The sequence below is a fragment of the Macrotis lagotis genome, chromosome 1 (assembly GCF_037893015.1).
Source record: "Macrotis lagotis isolate mMagLag1 chromosome 1, bilby.v1.9.chrom.fasta, whole genome shotgun sequence".
Lineage (NCBI taxonomy): Eukaryota > Metazoa > Chordata > Mammalia > Peramelemorphia > Peramelidae > Macrotis > Macrotis lagotis.
The window spans coordinates 464,489,669-464,514,886 of record NC_133658.1 but is presented as its reverse complement, the minus strand read 5'-3'; the positions used below and the strand labels follow the sequence as shown (position 1 = coordinate 464,514,886).

Genomic DNA, 25,218 nt, shown 5'->3' with positions numbered 1-25,218 from the left:
ACCAAAATTATTTTGTTGTACTAGAAAAATAATAACCAAAATCATTTGGAAGAACAAAAGATCAGAAATATAAAAAAAAGAAAAAATGAAAAGGAGGTTTAGCAATACCAAATCTTAAACTGTAATAGAAGGTGGCATTTTTCAAATTATCTGGAAGTGACTAAGAAAAAGAATGGTGGATTAGTGGGATAGAGTAGGTATACAATATTCAGTAGTAAGTAATTATAGCTATCTTGTATTTGATAAATGCAAATAAGCTTTTGTGATTACTTACTCTTTGACAAAAATTGCTTGGGAACTAAAAAGCAATCTGGAAGAAACTAGGTATAAACTAATATCATGTACTATTTGCCAAGATAAGGTCAAAATGGATACATGACCTAGACTAAAGAGAATAAGAGAAGAGTATGGATCATACTATCAGATCTATGGATAGGAGAATTTATGAATAAAGATAGAGTATTATATGATATAAAATGGATAATTTTGATTACATTAAATTAAAAATTCTTTGCACAAGTAAAAATAATGTAGCCAAGATTAGAAGGAAAACAAAAAATTGGGGAAAAGTTTTCTGGGAAAATTGGGGACAGCAGCTTCTTGGTTCAAGATTATATATACATATATATATATATATATATATATATATATATATATATATATATAGAGAGAGAGAGAGAGAGAGAGAGAGAGGAGAACTGAGTCAAATTTATAAGAATATGAGTCATTCCCCAATTAATAAATGGTCAAAGGACAGGAACAGGTAGATTTTAGAAGATGCTATTAAAGTTATAATGTAGACATGTGAAAAAATTCTCTAAATCATTATTAATTAGAGAAAAGCAAATTAAATACCTTTGAGGTGCCATCTCAAACCTATAATGATAAAAGAGGAAAATGATAAATAATAGAAGGGATGTGGAAAAATTGGAACACTAATGAACTGGTGGTAAAACTTTGTACTGATCTAACAATTTTGGAGAACAATTTAAAATTATGCCCAAGTTACACAATTGTATATACCCTTTGACTCTGCAATACCATCATTAGGTTTGTTTTCCAAGGTGATCATATCCTAAAACAGTTAAAGCAGTTCTTTTTGTGGTCACAAAGAACTGGAAATTGAGATGTCCAACAATTGGAGAATGGCTTAAACAAGTTGTGGTTTATGATTATGATGGAATGTTACTGTGCTATAAGAAATGATAAGCAAATTAATTTTAGAAATACATGGAAAGACTTGAATGAAATAATGCTGAGTGAAAAGCATGGAACCACAAGAATGCTGTATATAATAACAGTAATATTATTCAAAGAGTAACTGTGAATAATTAAGCTATTTTTGTGTAATATATTCAAATAATCTAGAAAGGATTTATGAGGGAAAATGCTATCTCCATCCAGAGAAAGAACTGATATATGGCATGAATTATATGGTTCCACATATATATCTATATCAAATGTTGGCCTTTTCTCATGTGAGGTTGGGAAGGGAGAAATAACTTGGAACTCAAATATGTAACTAATTTTAAACACACACATATATGTATGTCTATATATGCACATATATATATATATATATATATATATATATATATATATATATATATATATACGTATGTATTTATTCTTACATATAGTGGCTTGCTATCACCTCCAAGATCAAATACAAAAACCTCAGGTATTCAAAGTCCTTCATAAACTTATCTTCCACTTTCTAGTTTTCTTACACTTTACTACCTACCATGTACCCTGATCCAGTGATATGATTCAATGATACTTATTATTTCAAGCAAAGATGCACTGATTACTTCTCTACTAGGCACATATGCTAATAAGTTTATCCCTGATCATGATACTTCATGTATGTGTCTCCAGAGACTCTCCAAACATTGAAAAAAATATAGATTACTATAATGTGCTTTATTCATTTCATGATGGTTTTTTGAATGAAGCATTCTATTAATTGTAGAGCACATATAAATATGAGGTGGTATAACATTTCATTTTTTCCCCTGTAATTTGTTTAAGTAGTATCCTTATGATTCGTGGCTAGCTAGATGGTATAGTGAATGTAGTACTGGAGTCAGGAAGATTCCTTTTTAGTTCAAATTCAACTTCAGACACTTACTAGCTGTGTGACCCTGGACAAATCACTTTAACTGATTGCCTCAGTTTCCTCATCTGTAAAACAAGCTGGAAAAGGAAATGGTGAATGTCTTCAGTATATTTGCTAAGAAACCCTCATGATATGAAGAGTCAGACATGACTGAAAAATACTAAGCAACAAAACAAAGATCCTCACAATTCATTATAAATTCTTGTCGCAAAATTAAAGAATTGACAATTTATACTTATTATAAAATCATACCTACAATTGTCAATGCTGTAAGGTTAATGTGCTGCTGGTTTTCATCGCAGCCTTTTGAAGTCATTCTAGTAACACCTCTTTGAAAATCTGGCTTTGAAATGCTATCAAGGAACAGGTGGATAGCAAGTATGATGATCTGCTTTTCTTGTTCATGTATGGCTTCTGGCCTTTTCTAATCCAGTGCTTTTTGAGATAAAAATCTTACAGATATTATCAAAAGATTTCTCTTTTATACTCATATTGCAAGAACATGTGTCATGAAATAATAGATAGTTAACAGAGTTAGCAGTCAAAGGCAGTACAAAGAAAGCCCCATATGAACTTTAAGTAACTGGCTTGAGAGGGAAATTAACCTGACAAAGTAATCATACTGATAGGATAATAATTTCCAGAGTAAGATAAGTTGTGCAGACCCATGACCACTATTAGGGTTTTGTGTATCTAGTGTGTTGTGATGCGGAATTAACATTGACTTTTTGAAGATCATGACAGTAATGTCAGAGTTTAACAAGAAATCCAAGGAGAAGCATAGATAAGTCTAGATAGGTTCATCACCAGAAAGCCAACAACCACTTTTAGATTTTTTGGTCATACCAACTCATAAAACTATCAAAGATAAAAAAGGAATTACAGGTTGCAGCAGAAGAGAACACATACATTTAAAATAAACCACAATATTAAGGATATTGTAAGATGAAATGATAGAGTAGAAAGTCTTTGAGTCAAGAAATAACTAGGTTCAAATTCTCCTTTTGACATGTGTGTGACATGTGGCTATGAATAAATATTTAACCTGTTTCAATCTGCCTCTTCGTCTGTAAATGAAAATAATAACAACTACAGTATTTACTTTATATAACTACTCATAAAAATTATATAAGATAATATAATGTAAAGCACTTTGTAAACCTTAGAATAGCAATATAATGGTATGATGATGATCACAAAAATACTATTAATGGCAACATATTTTAAAATTTCTTTTATTAATTACATTAATATTAATATTTTAATAATTTAATATTTAGATGTTAACTAGGTATCATAATTGATTTCATTCACATAATTTGAGAATACCCATATCTGGAAGATTTACCAAGGCATAATAAATAACCAGAACACTGAACTGTATACTATCATCTTTTCTTACGTACCTGGACCTATGGTGATATTGTCAATTGCGCATTCCCTATGTCTTAGCCTGAGATCATTCTCACCATCCACCATCTTCACTCCTACATACCTACATCCTGATTACTTCAACTACCTAGTTATATTATACAACCTTAACTACATCTTCAAAGCTTCTAGGCAATCATTCCACAAATACCTCATCGCTATCCCATTTGCCACAGCAGTTCTTCCAATCTTTTCATCCCTCCTCAAACTTCCTATGGATTTCTCTTTCCCCCACACTCTCAACTGAGTTTTGTCTTACATTTTATATAGAAAAAGTTGAGATCATTATCCAAGGGCTTTTTCTTCTCCCCCCCCTCTTTTTTTAATATATCTAATATAACTTAGATTCCTTCTGCAACTATTTCTTCCCAGTCTCACATGAAGAGGCAGTCCTATTTCTTATCAAGGTTACCAGCAAGTAATCTTGATCTTTGCTTTCTCCTTCAATAGACTGCCCTCTCTTGTCATCACCTCTCACTTATCTTTAATTCTCCTTTTCTACTGGTTTCTACTGTTCTACAAGCATACCCATATCTCTCAACCTCCTTTCTTCCGCTCCCATCTTCAATTAATCCTTTCAATCCTGTTAACTATTATATCTTATATGATATTTCAAGTCTTAAAAAATTTTGAAAATAATATCTACAATTCTCAAGAAGTCATCAAAGGTGGTGGGAGGAGTTCATGAGTAAAAAAAAAATTAAAAATCACTAGTTTAGGGGAAAGATAATGAGTTTCATTCTGCATGTTAAAAGTGTTGAAGGGATACCCAGGCAAACATGATAGGTATCAAATAGATATGTAGGTCTGGAGCTCAGGGAACAACAGATTAAGGGTTGGACCTTTCAATATGGAAGTTATTTATAGACATATTTGAGTCCATAACAACTACTAAGATCACCAATAGAAAATATAAAAAGAGAAGAGATGAGGGTTAGGACAGAATCCTGTGAGATACTCAGGCATGGGGATGAATGCAAATGGATTATCCAATAAATGAAACTAAAAAAAAAAAGTCAGCTAGATAGGAAAGAATCACAGTAGAATAGTATCGGCAAAATCCAGGGAAGGAGGAAAACATAAGAGGCTGGACTAGCCAATAATGTCAAATCCTGAAAAGAAGCCAAAACAGATGAAGACCAAAAAAGGGCCAAAGTATTACAATTAAAAACAAACACCAACAACAAAAAAATGGTGATGACCTCATAATGAGCAATTTCGGTTACTCAGAAATCATACTGGACAGCAAAGGATATAGATAAGTTTTTTCCCCAGGCAAGTAAAATTAAAGCTTGAAAGGTAGTGTCAAGGAAATTTTGTTTTTTTTTTTTCTTTAAAGGATGAAAGAAATTTCAGAATATTTATAGGATGCAGGGAAGGAGTCAATAGACACCTATATTCATTTTGTAATTACTTTTAGACAAAACATCTATTTCAGGCAATCATTAATTTCAAATAAAATTTTTTAAGTTAACATTCTTTAAATTTTTATACAAAAAATTACAATGTCTTAGGAACTGAATTTTCTTCTCTTTAAGGATGAAGAAAAGTAATTTACAAATTAATTCATAGCATTTTTTTTTACCTGAAGGCCAATTCTAAAATTGCATGTTTCAGGAAAACTTGTTAATATGAGAAATATCTTTGAATATGTAAGAACATTACCTCTCCTTTATATTCTACTGCTTTCATGCCTGCATATACTGGTACAAAACTGCTAGCCAAGAGAACCTATATGTATGATAAAGAAAAACACTGTTAATAAAGACAAGTATTTACCTTACTTTCTGATAAAGTTTATATTATTTTGAAGGAGTATGTTGTAAAATACTATATTTTGAGAAATATGTATAATTAAAATAAATGTGATGCCTTTTACAAATACTCAAGAGGTACATACAAATGATTTTTCTTTAAATGAGCCAACTCTAAGTAAAGACAGTGTAAAAATAATATTTCCAAATGTAAAGTTAAATTTTGTGTTGAGATATTTGACATGTTACTATGCATTTGTTTTAAAAGGAACAAATACCTATTGTAATAGAAAATATCCACATTAAATCTGATTTCTATGATGGATTCTAACCTACAGTCTGAGATACTCTAATCTATGACATCAGAATGTTGCTAGGGAAACAGGTTCTTGGAACTTGGCCAGGTTATATAATAAAAAGGTTTCTACTACATATACATGACGAGTTTTTATTTTCATCTAGACAGTTGAAAACGGTTATACTTTAGTAGGTAAAATGTAGATAAAATATTTTTCTAGCAATTTATATGTTTGATGTATTATGTATTTTCAAAAGAGAAGTGTCTTTATTGTTTGGTTCTTAGTATATCCCATCAGAATTTATTTAACCCAAAATATATGTAAATTTTAAATCTAAAATTTATAACATTGTTTCTATGTGGAAGAATGTTCCATGTTCCCACTCTTAGGTTATGGTTCTAGTATCCTTCTGAAACTGAATTCAACTCTTCCTGACCATGTCTACCTACTGTATCATATCAACTAACTAGAGTATTATTAGTTTCCTCCCTGTGTGAAAGTATTCTCTTTTCCTTTAAGCAGAACAAGTATCCCTGTCCCTATAGTCTGAAAACAGAAGCAAGATTCTCTTGATTTCCACAGACATCTTCCTTCCTAAGAGCACACTGAAGAGTTGCCAATTTATGAGTGGAAAGAATGAAAAGATTACTGCAGGGGTTCCTCTATGGGGCATTGCAGGGTCAAAAGGAGAACAAGGGCTGCAGGAATAAAAGCAGCTCTCATGGGGGACTCCTGCTCTAGTGGAAAGTGAGGGCTTCAAAAGGTTAAAATTCCACCACTAGGTAGCTACTCCATTAATATTTTTAATTACCAGGAGTATGGGGGACAGCCAACCTTATAAGGCAGACATTGATAAGGTAGAAACTACTGTGAGAATTTTAGACAATTTGGGTACTAACCTACATTATATGTTCTCTGTGATAATGAAAACACTTTAATTTGAAGCAACATTTCCAGGGTGACAGCATTCACATTATTTTTGCAGCGCTGCAAGTATAGTGCCAGATGCTAAAGGCAATCTAATGTAGAATTGGTAAATCTTACATAAAATGAAGCAATTAAAGAAAAAGCTTTACAAAATTTTGCATTTAAAAGTTTCAACATTAATTCTGAAATATAATGACACAGTATAACACTACATTAGCTGTACTAAATTAAAAAATAAAGCATATAATACATGTCAAGTCATTTTTCTAAAAATTACAAAACAATCCAATAGTAGGTAAGGACCAAATATAAGTGTGCATGCATGCATGTATATATATACATATATATATATGTTATATAACTATACCTATATTAGTTAAGGCAATTATTTATATCTATGTATATATATATATTTATAACTATATCTATATTAGTTAAGGACAATAATAATAAAGGTTCCCTATTTGCTATTTAATTGAATTTTCCTCATTATGAATTGGCTAAAAAAAATGACATCAAGCATACTTTTATGGCCAGTAAGAGATAATTTGCTATATTCTGTTTCAAAATTGGTTGAAGAAATATGAAAAGATATTAGAGTGAAATTATATCACTTAGAGATTTAAAAACTAAATATAATATGCAAGTGAAAATAAATTTATATTTTTGAAAAAGTGAACCCTCACTCCCTAAAAAACTGAATTACATTTGTCCACATTCCTATTATATTGTGAAGTTCATGAGTTAGTTAATACTTGAAAACTGAAGTGTTCAGATGATAAATGCTATCTTATTCCTTTTTAAGTAGATATTAAGATTATGAAATCACATAAATGATACAAAGAATTTAATAAACTTTAAAATAATTGCTACTTCTCCACATGCCATCTGATTTTTGTCATAGCTTACTATCTTTTTTTATAAATACTAATAGTTCATATCAAAGTATGCTTAATAGGAAAATTAGCTTTAAAAGGGAATTCAGGAACTAAGCTACTTTATTCAACCATAATCGGAATATCATGATAAGAATTTATCTATGAAGATGCTTCAGAACAAAAATAATGCTCTTATGAAATTCCAAGGTCATAATGAATTGAATCTATCTATCTATCTATCTATCTATCTATCTATCTATCTATCTATCTATCTATCTATATACCTATATTTTAAATAGCTTAAATACTCCTTTCTACTTAGAAATCAAAGGTTCTTGATGGCAAAGAGGTATTTAGACTTAGTATCATAGATTTAGAGGAGATAAAAGGAATCTAAAAGATTAAACATCTTTTAGAGACAGAAAAAAATTGATATTCAGAAAGGATAATTTTGACAAATAACACTGGTACTAAGAGACATACCCAAGTATGAATCCATGGAACACAAGGACTTAGCAAAGTGCTTTGTGTGTATTAGCTCAGTAATTTGGATCTGAATAACAAAAGTCAATTTTGACTATAATTATCCCTTACTACTCCCTTAATAAATATTTAAAAAACAAGTATTCCCTTTTGTTCTCTTGACTTTTAGAGTTAATAAAAAGAAAAGGTATCTATAAAATGTTGTCTTAAGGCTTCATTCACATTTGAAGTTACTGTGGAGCTTAATGAGACTGGCTGCTTATACAAAACTTAATGATGCAGTTGCAATTCAAATTTATCTTCAGTTCTTCCCAAAATACTAATCAATACTATACATAGTCTTATTTCACCAACAAAAGACTTAGCATTGGAAGATCTTGCTTCAACAGCAATATGAGCAATGGAACTCAGTAGATCATCCAAATGGCCTCACGTGCTGTTATTAGATGTTGGCTAACTATTTTTCAGGCACATAATCTGAAAATAGCAAGTATAAGAACAAACCAGTGGGAATTTATCTACACTCTAGAGTGTAGGTAAGACTTGTTAACCAGGTTTTTACATCCCTGCCTGTACATAAGAAAAAACTTGTCAGCAAGGCTAAATACAAAAGTTTTATGTGAACTGTACACTTGAATTAAACAGGACCCCATATAAATGTTAGAGGAGACCACTACCTCTCATTCTATCACTTAAAAGAATAATACTATAGTATCAGCATCAAACAACATATACAGTTTTCATTGACTATTGGTATACCTCTAGGTGTACTGACAGTTTAGCTAAAATGTTAAGGCAGATGAAGGGAAGGTGGATAATGTACTTCTTTCCCTTCCATTTACCTAAATCAAAAAAAAAATTCAGATTTGAGTCAGAGAGAGAAATCAAGAAAAATCAAGAGAAAAGAGACAAAGACAGAAAGAGAAAAGAAAAACAGAGACAACCAAGAAATGGAGAGAGAGGTTGTATGATAGCTTGGTCAAGGGAAAATGTTTAGAGATGACTCGGTATGTTATTAGGTTGAAGAGTAAGGAAATATTAAGAGGGGGGAAAAATTAAAGATCATTTTAATGTAAGAATGAGTGTTTGAGCAAGATTATAGTGATATGAAAGAAAGAAACAGAGCACAAGTACAGGGATAAGTTTTGTTAAAGCAGAGGCCTATCTCTTCTTCTGAGACTGGAAGGCAGGAGATGATGGGAAAAGTCATTGAAAGATTTGGAGTAATAAAATTGAGCAAATTCACATCAAATGGCCTCAACTGCAGCACACTGGAAAGAGGTCATTTGCTAGTAGTAAAGGTGGGTTTCTGAAGTTAGAAACCGTAAGAGAAAAGGGAAGATTTTGAAAAGTGGTTGTAGAGATTCTGAGTCACAGAAATTCAGAGCTAGAAGGAATCTCAGTGACCCTGTAGAACAAATGAAGCCTAAAAAAGAATCCCCTCTACAACACTCCTGAAAAGTGGCTCCCCAGCATATATATATAAGGAGCACCAGTAAAAAAGAAAGTAGTTGCCTTCTAAGGCAGTATATTCCACTTTTAGCCAGTTCTAAATGTTAGTAAGCTTTTTTTCTCATAATAAGTCTAAATTTGTCTTTTTTGTAACGTGTGCCTCTTCTGGTCTGTCCCCTGGTGCCAGAAAAAGCAATTCTTATCTCTGTGCCCTCTGACAGCTGTAGAATGTTCAGAATGGAGAGCCAGTCAATAGATTAGAAAAAAAAGACTACGATGCAGCAGTGAAGGCTCAGATAAACGAATTTACAGTGAGCCAAGTAAGAATAATTTCATGACTTCCTAAAGTAACACATGATCCCTCAAGAGTAAAGGAGAGAAGTAAATAATAGATGCTACATGAAGTGAAAAGTCAGTTATGGAAGGATTTAAGGGTAGAGGTTCAAAGATGGAAGAGAAGGAATAATTAAAATAACTGATTATAGGGTCAAAATTAGGAAGGGAGAAAAATTAGGATCAGAGCAGTTGATAGATTGGAAGAACAGAGAAGGCTATGAAATGATAAGTACAGCAAGGAAGTGAGTTAGGATTGTAATCAGGAACAAAAATTTCAGATTTAGGAACCTGTAAGTAAAGCAGTTTTGACTGATCTTAAGGTCTAAGATATAACTGCTTTAGTGGGTGATTAAAGCAGAATAGAGACCACAGAATTTAAGGAGTTCAGTGAACCATAAGCAATTTTGTTGAAATCTCTGAAGATGTGGGATGACAGGAGAGCAGACAGTGTGGCACAGTGGAAAGATAACTAGCTTCACAACACACAACCCCCATCTCCAACATCTCCCTTTTCTAACGATTGTTCAGCTCCCTTTGCCTCCATCAATCTAACTTTTCCTCATCTTTAAATTAAAAATATTATAATCTCTATCTACGAGGTCTTTACAATTACTTTCGGTAATCAAGTCATACACCTGAATGACACAAATTTTAAGGAGAAAAAAACAATTGCTATTGATGGGAGTTCAGCAGGGACACTGCACAGTGAGTTGAGAGGGCTAACTTCACCTTCAAGTCCTGTGGACTACACAGCAGGGGGTAAATGTGGAGCACTCAGAAGAAATGCAAGTATAAGTTAATATGACTACGTAGGACTTGACCTCTAAAAGGAAGTGATCCAGAACAAAGTGGACTTTATTAGTAATGGAATGAAAATTCCAAAAAGTCAGGAAAAGAAGAAACCAAGGAAACTTAATGACTTAATGATTGGGAGGGTAAGCATGCAGGCAGCAGAATAGGCTTGATGAGGCAGCAGGAATATTAAGAAAATGACAGTTTTACAGAGACAATATGGTATAAGAGTAAATGTGCTGAATTTGGAGTCAGAAGAAACTTGGATTTAAATCCTGCCTTTGATACCCAACATATTTCAACTTTAGATTCCATATCAATGAAATGGGTATGATGCTAAATTGTACTACTCTCGCAGGATTGCTGTGATGGGAGCGAATAAAATTAAATGATGCATGTACAAAAGCTTTTGAAAAATCTCCATATAAACGTCAGTTATGGTGATGGAAATGAATATAATAATGACAGAATATTAAAACAACTGCCCAACTAAGACTAAAATACATGTAAACAGATAATTTTGTAATATTAATATAGCAAAAAAGAATTGTGAATCAGGAGACCAGGATTTTGTCCCAACTTTGTAAATAGGTAGCTGTATAATCTGGGGTCAATTACAAATTTAAAAATCTTAAGATATTAAGACTTCCTAAGATCTCTAAATATCATTTCACAGATAAAATTAACTGAGTCTAGTTAGACTAAATGTCCTTAGGGTTCTTTTCAGTTCTATGATTTAGCTATAATTTATAGTAAATGACAAATATGGCATAGTTTTTACAGGTTATAAAGCTAGAATTATACATGTATTTATATGTATATTGCTCATTAATTGAATGGCAAACTGTTACCCTATTTGGATTCCATATTCAAAAGCTGTTTATACTCTGGATCTGGGATGAGCTTAAACATATCTTTGTACTCTGAAGGAAACAATTTGCTATAGAGATTATTGATATAAATAAGATTACAAGTATTAGTTTTCAAGCACTATAAAAGTAATAATATTCATAAAAAATATTACCATGCTAATAATATCCAGAGGAATTTCATTCAGTAATGCTTTACTAGTCTGGTACAAAATCACTATCAGATCTAAAACTCCTTTTTTTTTTTACATGAGAGGAATCACAAATCACCATCACCATCATAATGATCATCATCACTTTTCAATTCTAAAAGTTGAGGTCACAGAACTTAAGTGACTTGCCATAATGCCATAACTTATGTGACATACCGTAAATGAATAACAGAATTTATACTACAAATTTGGACTACTTCATTCCAGTCATCTTTCTATAAATCCCCTTTGCTTCCCTTCCATATTTCAAAGAAAGAAAGGAAAAAGAAATAAAGAAAGTAAAAAGAAACAAAGGAAGGAAAAAAAGGAAGAAAAAAAGTCATTTCATAAAGGCAAATAATTCCTTTAGGGTAGATTAAAAAAATATGCCTCCCCCTCATTTTGTAGAATTGTTGTCCATGATTTTCCAGATTGTTCATTGTTGATGGTTTTCTTCTAATTTTTCTTTAAACATTTCAAAGGGTTCAGTGGAGCTGATCACCAGATAATGAAATGACTTTTCCTCATTGATACCTCTTTGCCTCTTTCACATTTGCTATTATTGAAATTCTGTGATTTTGAAAATAACCTGTATGTTTCTCTCTAATAATAATAGGTATTACATACCAGGTACTGTGTTAGACACTTTATAAATATATCATTTACTTTTCACAACAACCCAGGAAGGTAGGTGTTAATATTATTTCTATTTTTACAGACAAGGAAACTAAGGTAAACAGAGGTTAAATGATTTTCTCAAGGTCACATAGCTTGTACATGTCTGAGGTTGAATTTGAACTCAGGTCCTCCCTAGTTGTCTCTTGTAACTAACTCACTTTTTCATTGTTGTTTTGCTTAGCATAACATTGATTTCTTTTTCTTTTCTTTTCTTTTTTTTAGTTTTTGTAAGGCAATGGGGTTAAATGACTTGCCAAAGGTCACACAGCTAGGTAATTGTTAAGTGTCTGAGGTCGCATTTAAACTCAGTTCCTCCTGAGTCCGAAGCCAGTGCTCTATCCACTGTGTCATCTAGCTGCCCCTACTTAGGGATTTTCTTATCCAAGATTTGTAAACACAGAGCAGCCAAGGAAAAAAAGAAATGGTCAAAATATATACTAGGATATGAATGTTACGGAGTACTATATTGTTCTATAAGGAATCATGAGTGGTTGGATTTTAGAGAAGCATGGAAAGAATTATATGATGCTGACAGGAAGGAATAGAATCAAGCTAACATTGTACACAACAACATTGTGAGGTAATCAACTCTGAGAGATGCAGCTCCTCTCAGCAGCTTAGAAATCAAAGATAACCCCAAGAGACTTTCTGTGGACAATGCCATTAACCAGAGTGGGGGGGGGGGGGGACTATGGAGCTTAAATACATACTATGTTCACTTTTTAAAAACTTCTTTAGTTTTTCCTTCCTTTCTCATGGGTTTTTCTTTCCCCTAAGTTCTAATTTCTTTTTCATAACATAACTAATAAGTAAATATGTTAGAAACAAATGTACACATACAACTTTTACCAGACTGTTCATGGCCATGGGGGGGGGTAGAAAAATGCAGAACTCATAAATTTGTAAATGTATGAATATTGAAAAATTACCATTGCATATAATTGGAAAAATAATATTTCAAGTAAAAAGAAAATATATACCAGGGACCAGCTTAAGACAGTTAAAAACACTGAACTGTTTTCTAAATTATTAAATTCATATCCTACAACTTGTTTAGATATTCCTCAATTAAAGATCATCTGGTTTGTTTCTAGTTCTTGCTATTACAAAAAGTGTTGCTATATATATATATATATATATATATATATATATATATATATATATATATATATATATATATATTTATATATATATATATATACACATATACATATGTATATATATATATATATATGGAGCTCTTTTTATGCCTAAACTTCTTGAGGTATATGCATAGCAATGAAATCTCTGGATTAAAAGTATGGACATCTTAGGAATTTTCTTCTCAAATCCCAAATTGTTTGATCAATTTATAGCTCCACCAAAAGAGCATGTGTTCATCTTTACACAAATTCTCTAACACTGACCATTGCCATCTTGTGTAATCTTTGACAATTTATTGACTTGCTGGTTCAAACAAATAGCTAAGTGGCTAAACGAATCGAGTATTAGGCCTGGAGTCAGGAAGTTCTGAATTCAAATTCGGACTCAGATATTTACCAGCTATGTGACCCTGAGCAAGTCATTTAATCTTTGTTTGCCTAAACCCACTAGACAAGGAAATGGCAAAGCAGTCCAGCATCTTTGCCAAGAAAACATCATGGTTCATAGGGTCACAAAGAGTTAGACATGACTGAACAATAAGAAGGTCAAACCTCAGGACTTCTTGGTATTAGCAGTGATTTGCAGCATGCTTTCTAATGTTCTTTAGAGGTTTGCCATTTTGCTGAGAACTGTTTCTTTCACCACTTATCTAATTTTGAATTTTTTCATATATTTTTGCTGCATATAAATATATATACATATATACATATATACATATATATATATATATATATATATGTTTTTAGTAATAATTAATCTCATGGGGGAGGCTCAGTAACATTCTGGGAATTGATGAAATTACAATATAATCAACAAACAGGAACACCATTCATTCACAAAGAATCTCTTTTCCATTTGGCCCCAGTGAAAGATACTCTCTGTGACAATGACAAACTACTTTAGGAAAGCATACATTTTTTGTTTTGTCTTGCTTGACCTCAATAAAAGAAGGTTATAGAACAAAGCTTTCTAGGTGAAGAATTATCAATGAATCTTTTCTAAGGTTAGCATATAATTGAGAGATTCATTGCTAGAAGAGTCTCTTTAAGGTTGAATTTTTCTTTAGTAAACCAGAGGCTTTTTTATTTTTTAACTGTAATAAACAGCAGGTTATTGTATTCTAAACACATTTTAGTCAAATGTGTGATTATAGTTAGTTACAGAGAATCATTTGTTAAAGCCTGCATATTCCCTTATCATTTATTTATCAAAGATACCTTTTAATATGCATGTAGATAAAAAATAAAAAAGTGGATTGAGATGGCAGTTATTTATTCTCATGATCATGATGGGGTGGGGAAAACTGGTATCAGTATTTTTTTCATTTTTTTGTTACCTTTTCCTTATGTGTTTATTTATATAGACATATTCATACATATCTTTTAAAGTAATCGATATTTTCAGGATTGTGTCTCTTGCAGCATGAATTTTCTTAGTGGATATTGGCTTGATCCAGCCACCCCTTCCTATTTCATCATTCTGGTGGCATTCTATTTCTTTGAATAATACACTGGGAACTAGGATCTAGGAGACCCAAATACAATGGCTCCTCTGTTGCTAATGATGAAAATAGATTATGGAAAAAATGTCATTTAAAAAGATATTACATTCTATTTGTTTTAGTCCTGTTGTATCAATATTTTGGGGATGATAAAGTTCATTTGGGTTATATACCAAGTTTTTGTAGTCTATTCTGCTGCTTTAACTACTTGTAATATCTCACATTTTTCTCAATAGTTTTACAAATTATTTTGTATTTTAAATCTGTGTTGCCCTTGGCTACCAACTCCATCCACTTGGTAAGATCAAATGTCTTCTGGCTACCATATACTCTGGGCTCTTTTGGACTTCTTTTAGTGTTTGTTTTAAATTTGTTAAACTTTAGAAAATGTCTTTTTTTTAAAAATTCACTATTTTTAACCTTAGCAGCTTATTTATGTGGATCATGTTGAAGGTGTTACAGTTCTTGGTGTAACTTTTTACTCTCTTACTTTGAGATTAATTTTGGCCTTTATCCCCTTTATCTGTCCACAGTTTATTCTGTTACAAGAGGAACAAGCTATTTACCTCTGTTAGAATATGCTCAAATTTATATTTCATGGTGATAAAATATATTAATGTATTTAACACCTTCCAATTCTTTTCTATATGTATGTTTTTATATACAAAAAACACATAGCATTCATCATATAAAAATAATATTCATACTTAAATAAAGATATAAATTCCTGGGCAGCTAGGTGGTACAGTAGATAGAACACCAGGCCTGTAATCAGGAGGACCTAAGTTTAAATCCAGCCACAGACACTTCATATTACCTAGCTGTGTGACCTTAGACAAGTCACTTAACCCCATTGCCTTGCAAAAAACCAAAAAAAAAATAAAGCATTCATTATATGTAGGTGATGCTCCTCAGTATCTAACAGGGTTTTTTTTTTTTTGTCTTTTTAACATTTTTCCCACTCCTCTGCATACATCATGTTAAATTTATATAGTTTAAAGAACCTTATCAAGTCCTTCCTCTACCTCATCATCCTCCACTATAGATGTTGGTAAATAAGTTATGATTATTTTCATATTTGTCTTTTTACAATTAAGAATTTTGCTGCCTTTGGGAGAAGGAAACCAATTCTGCCAATTTTTTTTTTTTTACTTTAAAGAAAGTCTATGAGCCATAATTTTTGGGGGGCTATAATTTTCTTCTCTCTTCTGATAGCTGGTTCCTTTTACACAGGAGTTACTTCCTCAGCTGATGGTTGTGAGAGCTAGAAGCCAGTTCCAGGGCTCTTCTATCTGTCTACTGATGACAAAAGGTCAGAAATTCTTGCTGGTGGTGATGTGACCTTTTTTACTGTGACTTCTCCTGCACCTGATCTACCTATAATTGTAGTTTGTGTTTTCCTTGGTTGGCCATAGAGTGATTTTGACTCATGGAGAGACTCAGGCCTTGCCACTTTTGAAGACAATGGACAACCTTCCTAATTCCTTTTACACAAGAAAGAGTATAGGATATGGAATCAAAGGAAATAGGTTTATACCACTACTGTTTTATAAATATGTCTGCTACTTGCTCCTTCTCCTAAACTACTACAGCCTCTTTAATCCTTCAGTGTCATTGTGGAAGTAGAAGAGGAGTAAAAGCTAAACAAATTTTATTTTCCATGGGCTTCCTTCCATGGCCAAGGAATTCATCAACTAATAGTCAATCAATTAGTTCTTAATGATAAAATTACCACTGAAGAATAATTCTGGAATTAGACTTTTCACCAAATCAGAATATTACCCCCTTCACTTAGCCCAATAATTGAAGTTATACATCATAGACTATATAGCTGCTTCCTACAATTGCAAAAAATACTCAGGTTACCCAAGATACTAGAAGATGGAGTTTGCCTGTTTTCCATTTACAATCATCATTTTCCTTAATTCATTATCTTAAGAAGCATATTGTTAATTGTAAATTGGCTGGTTAGAGAATTTTCCATGCATATTTAATTCTCATGCTACTAATTTTCAAGCTCGCTCAACAGAATCAATGAACAATGTCACAGAATAAACATGAAGCTGAAAATTATCAGAAATAAATAAGGAAATTACATGGGTTTGGGAGACCATTTCTTCCAGGGGAAATCTATACAAGTATAAGAATTATAAAGCATCATCTAGAATTTTTTTAAAATCTTTATCTTTAAAATCTATAAAAAGTGAACAAAAGAAAAAAAAATCACTATTCCGGCTCTTTTCTTACAGGCTGATATGTAACTTCCTTACCTTAATGAGGTCTTCCCTAGAGGAAAAATGTGAAACTAAGTAATTTTCTCTGGTTTTTGTGTTAGTGATAGATACATAAAGTCGATTCTCTGCTAACTCATGAGCATTAGAAGGAAGAATGGTCTCCATGCCTCCTCTAAAGAAGAGAAAACGATAAGCATTATTCACCTTTAATTATTGAACACATTGTAAATATTTAAAAAGAGAGAGTGCTGAGTATGCCACAGTTTGTACAGAAAGTATTCAGTACTTTGTCTTCATATACTCTTGGTTTTACATAAGACACAATACAAAGGAAATATAAATAAGTACCTTAGACGTGCCATAAAATCATAACCTGGTGTTATGGCACCCAAGTACTGCTTTCTAATTTCTTCAGCAAATTTGTATGTAAATTCATTACATTCCTGAAAAATAAGATATTCACTAGAATTAAACAAAATCTTAACCACAAATCATTTTGGGGAAAGTGTTTGTCAACATATCAAGGACTTAATTTACCCTCCAATTAAAAGATAACTGGTGTCAGCTGCTTCTGGTTCAATTATACATGTATAAAATATGAATTCATTAATTTTTTTACAGCAATGAAAATATTTGGGTGTGTATTGATCTGTTGGAAACTGATCTGACAAGGAATTATGGAAGCATTATATAGCTAATGAGATGAATACCAATTCTTTAAGTGGGACATTTTTATGGAATAAATATATTTCATGACCAATTGGTTAAAGATAAATAAAAAGGGAAGTTTCTAAATATGAAACAAGATGACAGAAATCATAAGAGTCAATCTAAGTTCACAGGTTCACAGATTTAGACTTGGAAGGGACATCAAAGATCCTCTAGAGTTCAAACCCTTCATTTCATAGATTAGGAAACTGTGACCTAAGAGTTAAGTAACTTATCCAAGAACTCACAGGTAGAAAGCCAGAGAGATAGAATTCTAAAGCAATTTAATAAAATAAACACCTACTATGTATGGGCCAGGCATTGGACTGAGTTCTAGAGATACAAAGTAAAAACAAAATAGCCCTTGCCTTCAAAAAGCTTATTGCCTATTAGGAGAAAAGATCCTTTACCTAGAAAATTAAATACAAAATAAACACCAAATTAAAATTATTGGGGGGGGGAGGCATGGAACAGGACTAACAAACAATAAAATAGAATTGCTTGAGTTTTGAAAAAAATCAAGGGGAATTGCTGAGGTTGAATTGAAGTGAAAGTGCATTCCAGGCAAGGGACAGTCTTGTAAAAAAGGCATGGAGATGGGAATAAGAAATGTTGTGTAAAAGGAATCCTAAGCAAACTTCCCTGCCCTGAACTTCACAAGGAAATCAATGACATTAATTAATTCAGTATTAAGAAATTGTAAAAGTTAAGTAATTGCAAAAAAAGAAAAGAAATAAGCTTAAGTGGTTGCTCTACTGAATTTTGAATGTTTGAGTTATTTGATGAAACTAATTAACTAGAGAGGTTACAAAAAGTATAGTTTTAGGCAAAACATTTCACTTTTTTTATCTAATTTTGTAAACTCCTTATGAGGTAAACAGGACACTATTACATCTTAATGATGCAGCATATAAGCAAATTTTTAAGTTTCTATGACAAATCAGATGAAAAAGGAAGGAAATACTTTCATATTCATTAATTAAAATTAACAAGGATGATGGTAGTTATAAGGTCAATTGTAGGGTAGTTGTTGAAAACAAATCATTTGACTATAACAATTAAGAGAAACTAGAAGTTCAAAAATCTACGGCTGGAAGGAATCTCAAAGGCCATCTAATCCAAAGTCCTTATTAGATAGATGATGAAGTTAAGGCCCAAGGAGGATAAAGGACATTCTGAAGATCATATAATAATGATAATAATAATAATAATAATAATAACAACAATAATAATAATATGTACATAATAAGTACTAGAGTCAGGAGTGGAACCCAAGTTCTCTGACTCTCCTAGTTAGTTAAAATGTAGAAGGAAAAGGCAGGAATTAATGACTACTTGTCTATCAGGAAGCAAGTCCTGAGTTGTCAAAATGGTACCAAAGGGAAATCAAAGAAAAGAAAGGCACAATGATAGCATCAGGTTGGAGTGACACGGTCATTGTAGAAAAGGGGCCCCCCATCTTGTTCATTGCCATCAGCAATAATGCTGCTCAATTGCCAACAATAGACAGATAGGCACAAGAATCTTGGAAATGGAAACATCCTTCAGACCACAAGTCTCCTTTCCAACCACAGTACATAATAGTCAGCAATGCCAACAATCCTCACCAACTGGCAAACAACTGCCCTCTCACAGAACAGGCAAGCCAGCCTAGCTAAAGTAGCAAGGCACTCTAAGGGACATACAGGAGGCATCAAGTGTCAGGCAAGTCAAATCACCACCATTACTTTGACTATCATTTCCCCACTCCAAGACCCTAAACCCAAGAATCTTAGGAATAGAAAGTACTGACTTTGCCATCCTGGGAAGCATTTTCTATGGAGATATAGCCTGAAAAACATTTTTGCAGATGCTACAGTCATTAGCATAGACCTAAAAAAGAAATTTACTGCCAAAGTCCTTCACACTGTCAAACAGTTCAACATCAGAAAACAATATTGTTTTATCAGGGGGAAATGACTTTAAAGAAGTTTTGTCTGTTTTGTCACTGAACCCTAAGAAATTTTCTGTTTTGACTCACATCTGAAACCTTCATTAGAATGTGAGCTCCTTGAAAACAGGAATAGTCTTTTTTTTTTTAAAAAAAAGGTTTTTGCAAGGCAAATAGGGTTAAGTGGCTTGCCCAAGGCCACACAGCTAAGTAATTATTAAGTGTCTGAGACCAGATTTGAACCCAGGTACTCCTGACTCCAGGGCCCGTGCTCTATCCACTGTGCCACCTAGCCGCCCCAGGAATAGTCTTTTTAAAAATGCTTATTCCCATTGTTTATTAGCACAGGGCTTTGCACAAAGTAAACACTTCATTCTTTCATTCATTCAGGTAGCTTGACATAGCAATTTACTGAACTGGCCTGGAAGTCATAATGATCTAGATTCAAATCTCTTCTCTGGCATAAACTGGTCAAGTGAAACCTGAATTCCCAAGTAAACATTTTAAGATTCTAAATTATGGAAATAATCACTAATCTACTTGGGAAAAAGGAGCTAGGACTTCTTTACAAATCGAAATCACAGGCTCTCTTCCCTCCTGCTTTTGACTCCCAAGGGGAAAAAAAAAGGTAGATCATGGACTCATGGACCTGGTAGATCAAGTACTCTGGTAGCTGCAATGAAGAATACAAAGGATGATAGTAGGGAGACTCATGGGTCTTTATATATTTATCTTGCTCTGTGATACAGAAGTAAAATCCAAATCCATCTAGGAAATGTTTACAAAATAGTCATAGAATCATAGATATAAACTAAAAGGGATCTCAAAGGTCAACTAGTAAAACCCCTCATTTAACTGATGAGGCCAGATTGGTTAAATCATTTCTCCAAAGTCATACAGGTAGCAAGATCTGGAATGCAAATCTCTCAGGTCTAAATTGGCACTCTTTTCATTGTATCATGCTGCTCAGAGTCAGAGTAGCAAATTTCTACAAAATTTCTACAATTATTTCTAGAAAATAGCAAAAACAAAATGGAAGGGGAAGTTACTGATATTTGAGTGTTTCTGCTTATATTACTCACATAAGCTCTTTTGCTCTGATGTTATGGGTTTCAGTCTTATCTTAACTATTTAATTCTGCATTGATCAATGTTACTGGGAGAAGATATGTTTTGCCTCAAGATAAAATGCCTTTAAAATGCTAGCTTCCAATGTTTCCTACTAAGTAATTTTTAAGAAACAGACTTGACTTTGTGATTATTTATGTAAAGCTGAAGCCTTTTACATATAGTATGTAAAACAGAGTTTATATCTTACCCAGTTTGTATCTATGGCACAGTGCTCCAGTACATGCTTATTTTTTTTTAAATGAATGGAGAACTGCATTCCTATTCAAAGCCTATTTTTAAAATACAATACCTTCTTATTACAGGTTTAGGATATTAGTTATGAGCAGATAAAAACACTAATGTTTGACTAAATGTGATAAAAAACAAATAATGCTACAAAGGAAAACAGGTGACAAAGACAATTTTTTCTTTCATGGTTGGGGGAGGGGAGAAAGGAGAGAGAAGGAGCAAAGGAAAAAAACAAGAACCAGGGAATCGTTCTATAAATCAGACAACAGAACTGAATTGAAAATATTTATGCATCAAAAGCAAGATTAGTTGACTTTATTACTGAGACCAAAATCAGGAATTTTGTCCTCATATTTGAAAGGGGAAAATTTTTTCTGAAGACAAAAGAAATAGAGAGGTTGCTCAATTTATTAAGCTTTTTTAAAAAAACTATATATATATCTCTATATATGCTTATGAAAGAAATTCCCTTTGAGAAAAAAAAAAAGCAAAACTGATATCTGAGAATAATTAAACTAGAAAAAAAATATTTCCTTCCCCTCAGCTTCTCCCCAAGGTAATCATGTTTTAAAAAATAGTAGTATATGGAGGAGGGGGAGAGGCACAGATTCCAAATGACTCAATTTTAAGATTTTAATACTAAGACTATTTTTCAAATTTAACATTTTGGTAAAGCTAAAATTAAAACCTGATATTTTATACTAATTTCTCCACAAGGCACATATTTTAGTTTCTACTTAATTACCTCTATTTTTCCTGGTGCAGTTAACAGAACAGTTGCAACCAAAGATCCAGCAGAAGCTCCAGCAAAGGCCTTCACAACTTTTAGTAACTGTTTGCCATGTTTGTGAAGTGCAGATGCTGCCCCCAAGTGGTATATTCCCAGAAATCCACAAGCTGCAAAGGACAGGTTGATGTGCTTCATTCTTGCTGAGAAATGAGACATTAAAGTCAGAAAAAAAAATCCAAGACATCGTAGTTATCCTTTACATCAGTTTTTAGTAATTTTTCTTGCTTATTGAAATTTGAAATCAAATATTTTCATCAAAATGTTTTTTAAAATATAGTCAATCCAGTGTTGCAAAACACAGGGATTTAATTTCATTTTAGCTCAGTAGCTGAATTATCTTTAATAACCGAAAAGCAATTTTAATAAAAAGATGGCTATACTTAACTCCTTATTTGTTCAGTTGATTCTCACCACCTATTTCTTTCCTTCTATTTTTTTTAACTTTTCCCACCTCAGACATATTATTTGGTCTTTTCCTGACCTTTAAAAGAATTGCTAATCTTTGTCAATTATTACTAAAAATCGAATAGTGTAAAATTAACAGGGATTATACTAGTTAACAGCCTGGGACCTAAATTTTAAATATATTACATGTTTTTCCTTATTTGTCATTAGAATTCAAATGCTAGTATAATTAACCCAATAATTTAGTAAGCTTTATGTATTTTAAAATAAAATGAGATTACACAAACCTTCATATATATATATATATTATAAACATATTTAATCTTTTGTTCATATATCTAATATCAACATTTCACTGGCAAATATATTCCCTCAAGACATTTAGGCTGAAGGCATCATTTGACAGACCATTAAAGATGAAATGATCTGTCCACCTCACCTAGAAATTCTCTGCCTTTAAGAAAGTATACTTGAACAGGTCACTTTAAAAACCTCTCTAGCCTAGGAGTACAGAACTTTTGCCCTTGAGATACAGCTTGTCTTCCCTCAAAAGCTTTCTCTATTCTGCTTTTAGGCAACTGAATAGGTCTCATGAATGGGGTGGGGAACAGTACAATAGAACCAATGTTGACCCCAAGCTCTCCACTTCCTTGAGACCCAACAGAAGCTTGCTTTCATTGCCTTTGGAAAGAGGAAAATGCATTCACCAAAACGGGCTTCCGCAGGAAAAAAATTTAAAATTCGAGTTATATTCATCGCAAAGGATCTGATTTCATTATACAGCATTATACATCAATTTCTAATTCTTTTTTCCAAAAATACATTATTTGTTGCGGAAGGATGGCGGTTTCATTCCCGGGAGAAGTGCTTTTATATTTACCAAGAGCTCTTCTCCCAGAACTCAACTGGGTGAGCATGATTATATTTCGCTGAGCCCCGATTAATTTTTTTTAAAGGAGAAGTGAGAGGGGATGACCGAAGGTCAAGTTCCGCCACTGCTTCCCCCCAGCGCACTCCGCCTCCGATCCGGGGGGTCTCAGTTCCAGCCATCCGGCCATAAAGTAGGAAAACGCGGGCTGAAGGTCACGGGCAGCCCGGGCCGAGCTTCCGGGCTCGGGGTCCCGGGGCGCCCCAAGGTCGAAAGGGCGAAATGGGGTGCCTTCGTGTACTGGGGCTCCGTGTCATCGCCCTCCCTGCTCCTTCCCCCGCTTCTCCATCATACCAATTCTGGCCTGGGGTACATTCATGCTGAATTAGCCCGCCCTTGGCACACTCAGATTGGATCCCGCCGGCCACTCAACTCCCGCCCTCTCAGTCGCGTTCCCAGCGCCGCCGAGCTCGGGGACGCGCACGTGCGCGCCCCCGCCCGGGACTTTCTCTTTCCGGAACTGGAGCGGCCCAGGGCGGGGGGAGGGGCGAACCCAGAAGAGGGAAAGGACTAGAAAATCGGGGGGAAAAAATAACAGCTCCCACTCTTCCTAGGGAGCCGGTTAGCCACGCCCCCTAACATGGCGGCTTATCACGGCAACGCACCCATGGGAACGTCGCCCAAGCCCCCTGCCTAAATCAAAGCGTCTTATTCTTAAAAAGTAAAACTAAATCTTGAGAGGATGAAAATGAACCGGGGAAGGAGAAGACCCGGGTGAAGACAGGGTGAAGTGATAGAGAAGCTTTGCGCAGGCGCGGATGGCGCCATGCTAGACCTAGGAGCCCGCACAAATTGTTGCGCATGCGCGATGCATTTTACCTGTGCTTCCTGTGTTTTTTTTATTCCCCTTTGACAACATTTTTAGTATTTCTTACCCTGCAATACTCTCCGTAACAGGAGCCCTATATATCTATCACTTAACCCCCCCCCGAAATGAGACCTCCTTGCATTTCTGCGGGGCCGTCCGTCCCACAGGGCCCAAGGGTGGGGGAGGGGGAGCAACACGCGCAGGCGCGTTGGCGTCCCGACGCTAGGCCCGGGGCCCGCGGCGCCCCTCGCTTCGTCCCCGGCTGGGCGCGTCCTTCCTCAAGGTCGCACTCCCAGAGGCGGTTCTTGAGATCCGGCCGCGCTCTGTCCCCAACAAGGAGACTCCAGGGCCGACATTCCTCCGCGCGGGCCGACATTCCTCCGCGCGGGCCTTGAGAAGCTTCGTTTCCCGCATTGAGTACAAACGCGGGGGAGGGGAGGAAAGAAAAGGAGAGAAAAATAAGCCGGGCCACCGGCAGGCAGCCGGGACTGCCCTCGTTTTGTTTTGTTTTTTTTCCTTTCTTGACATCCTGTATTGTGACGCAAATGAAGATATTTTGCCACTAGGATTTCTGGAAATAATCCGAACAGGGCCGTTTCAGGCCTTGCCAGTTCCCAACTGCTCCGGGAACGGGCATTTTCACAATTATTCCCTCTTCCTTGCCGCCCTCGGTCTCCTTTTTCTTCTACCGTTTGGTGTTTTGTTCTTTTTTGTTTGTTCGGGCTGTGACCCTGCTGCTCTTGGCGGACACCTCCAGGGGTTGCTTAGGCTGAATGCTGAAGTCTGGAGGAGGCTTTGGTCAACCCAGAGTTGTTTTTCCATTCAAATGAGCCGCTGCTAGTCCTGGAGGTGCCCTTGCGCCTCTCCTGGCTCCCAGCAATTATGAGCCTGTTAGGGAACAGTAAAATCCAAGCTTGCAAGCACAGTGCTTTGTTCAAAGTTTACCGTCTACACTCAAACTAGTGTTTACTCTATAAATGCTAAGGGCAGCGTCTATCCAAATTGATGTCTAAACGGCTAAAGGAAAGAAGTAATACAGCACCATCCTTCCTCAACTGAGAAGCATTACATCTACTAAAAGTCCAACTCATAGAAAAATGGAAGGTATACATACTGCTCCTGGTTTAGTGAACCTTCAAGGCAGGATATCTAGGCTCTGGTCTTGACATATGCTCTTGCTAATCATATTGTCTTTGAAAAATTC

At 34.2% G+C, this 25,218-nt stretch overlaps 1 protein-coding gene across 5 annotated transcripts in view; it reads right to left on the bottom strand.

Annotated features, from left to right (window-relative positions):
- The window catches only part of PNPLA4 (patatin like domain 4, phospholipase and triacylglycerol lipase), a 36,930-nt gene extending 12,052 nt beyond the window's left edge, over positions 1–24,878 (bottom strand). Inside the window, exons 1-5 of one of the 5 annotated variants that reach the window (XM_074213598.1) lie at positions 24,147–24,873; positions 21,829–22,013; positions 17,436–17,530; positions 17,124–17,259; positions 5,216–5,281 (exon numbers count right to left, since the gene is read on the bottom strand). In XM_074213598.1, the coding sequence (XP_074069699.1) occupies positions 5,216–5,281; positions 17,124–17,259; positions 17,436–17,530; positions 21,829–22,013; positions 24,147–24,390 (726 nt within the window). In that variant the 5' untranslated portion in view covers positions 24,391–24,873. The other 4 variants (XM_074213602.1, XM_074213601.1, XM_074213600.1 and 1 more) reach the window with 4 other exon arrangements.
- Between the last annotated feature and the right edge of the window lie 340 nt (positions 24,879–25,218).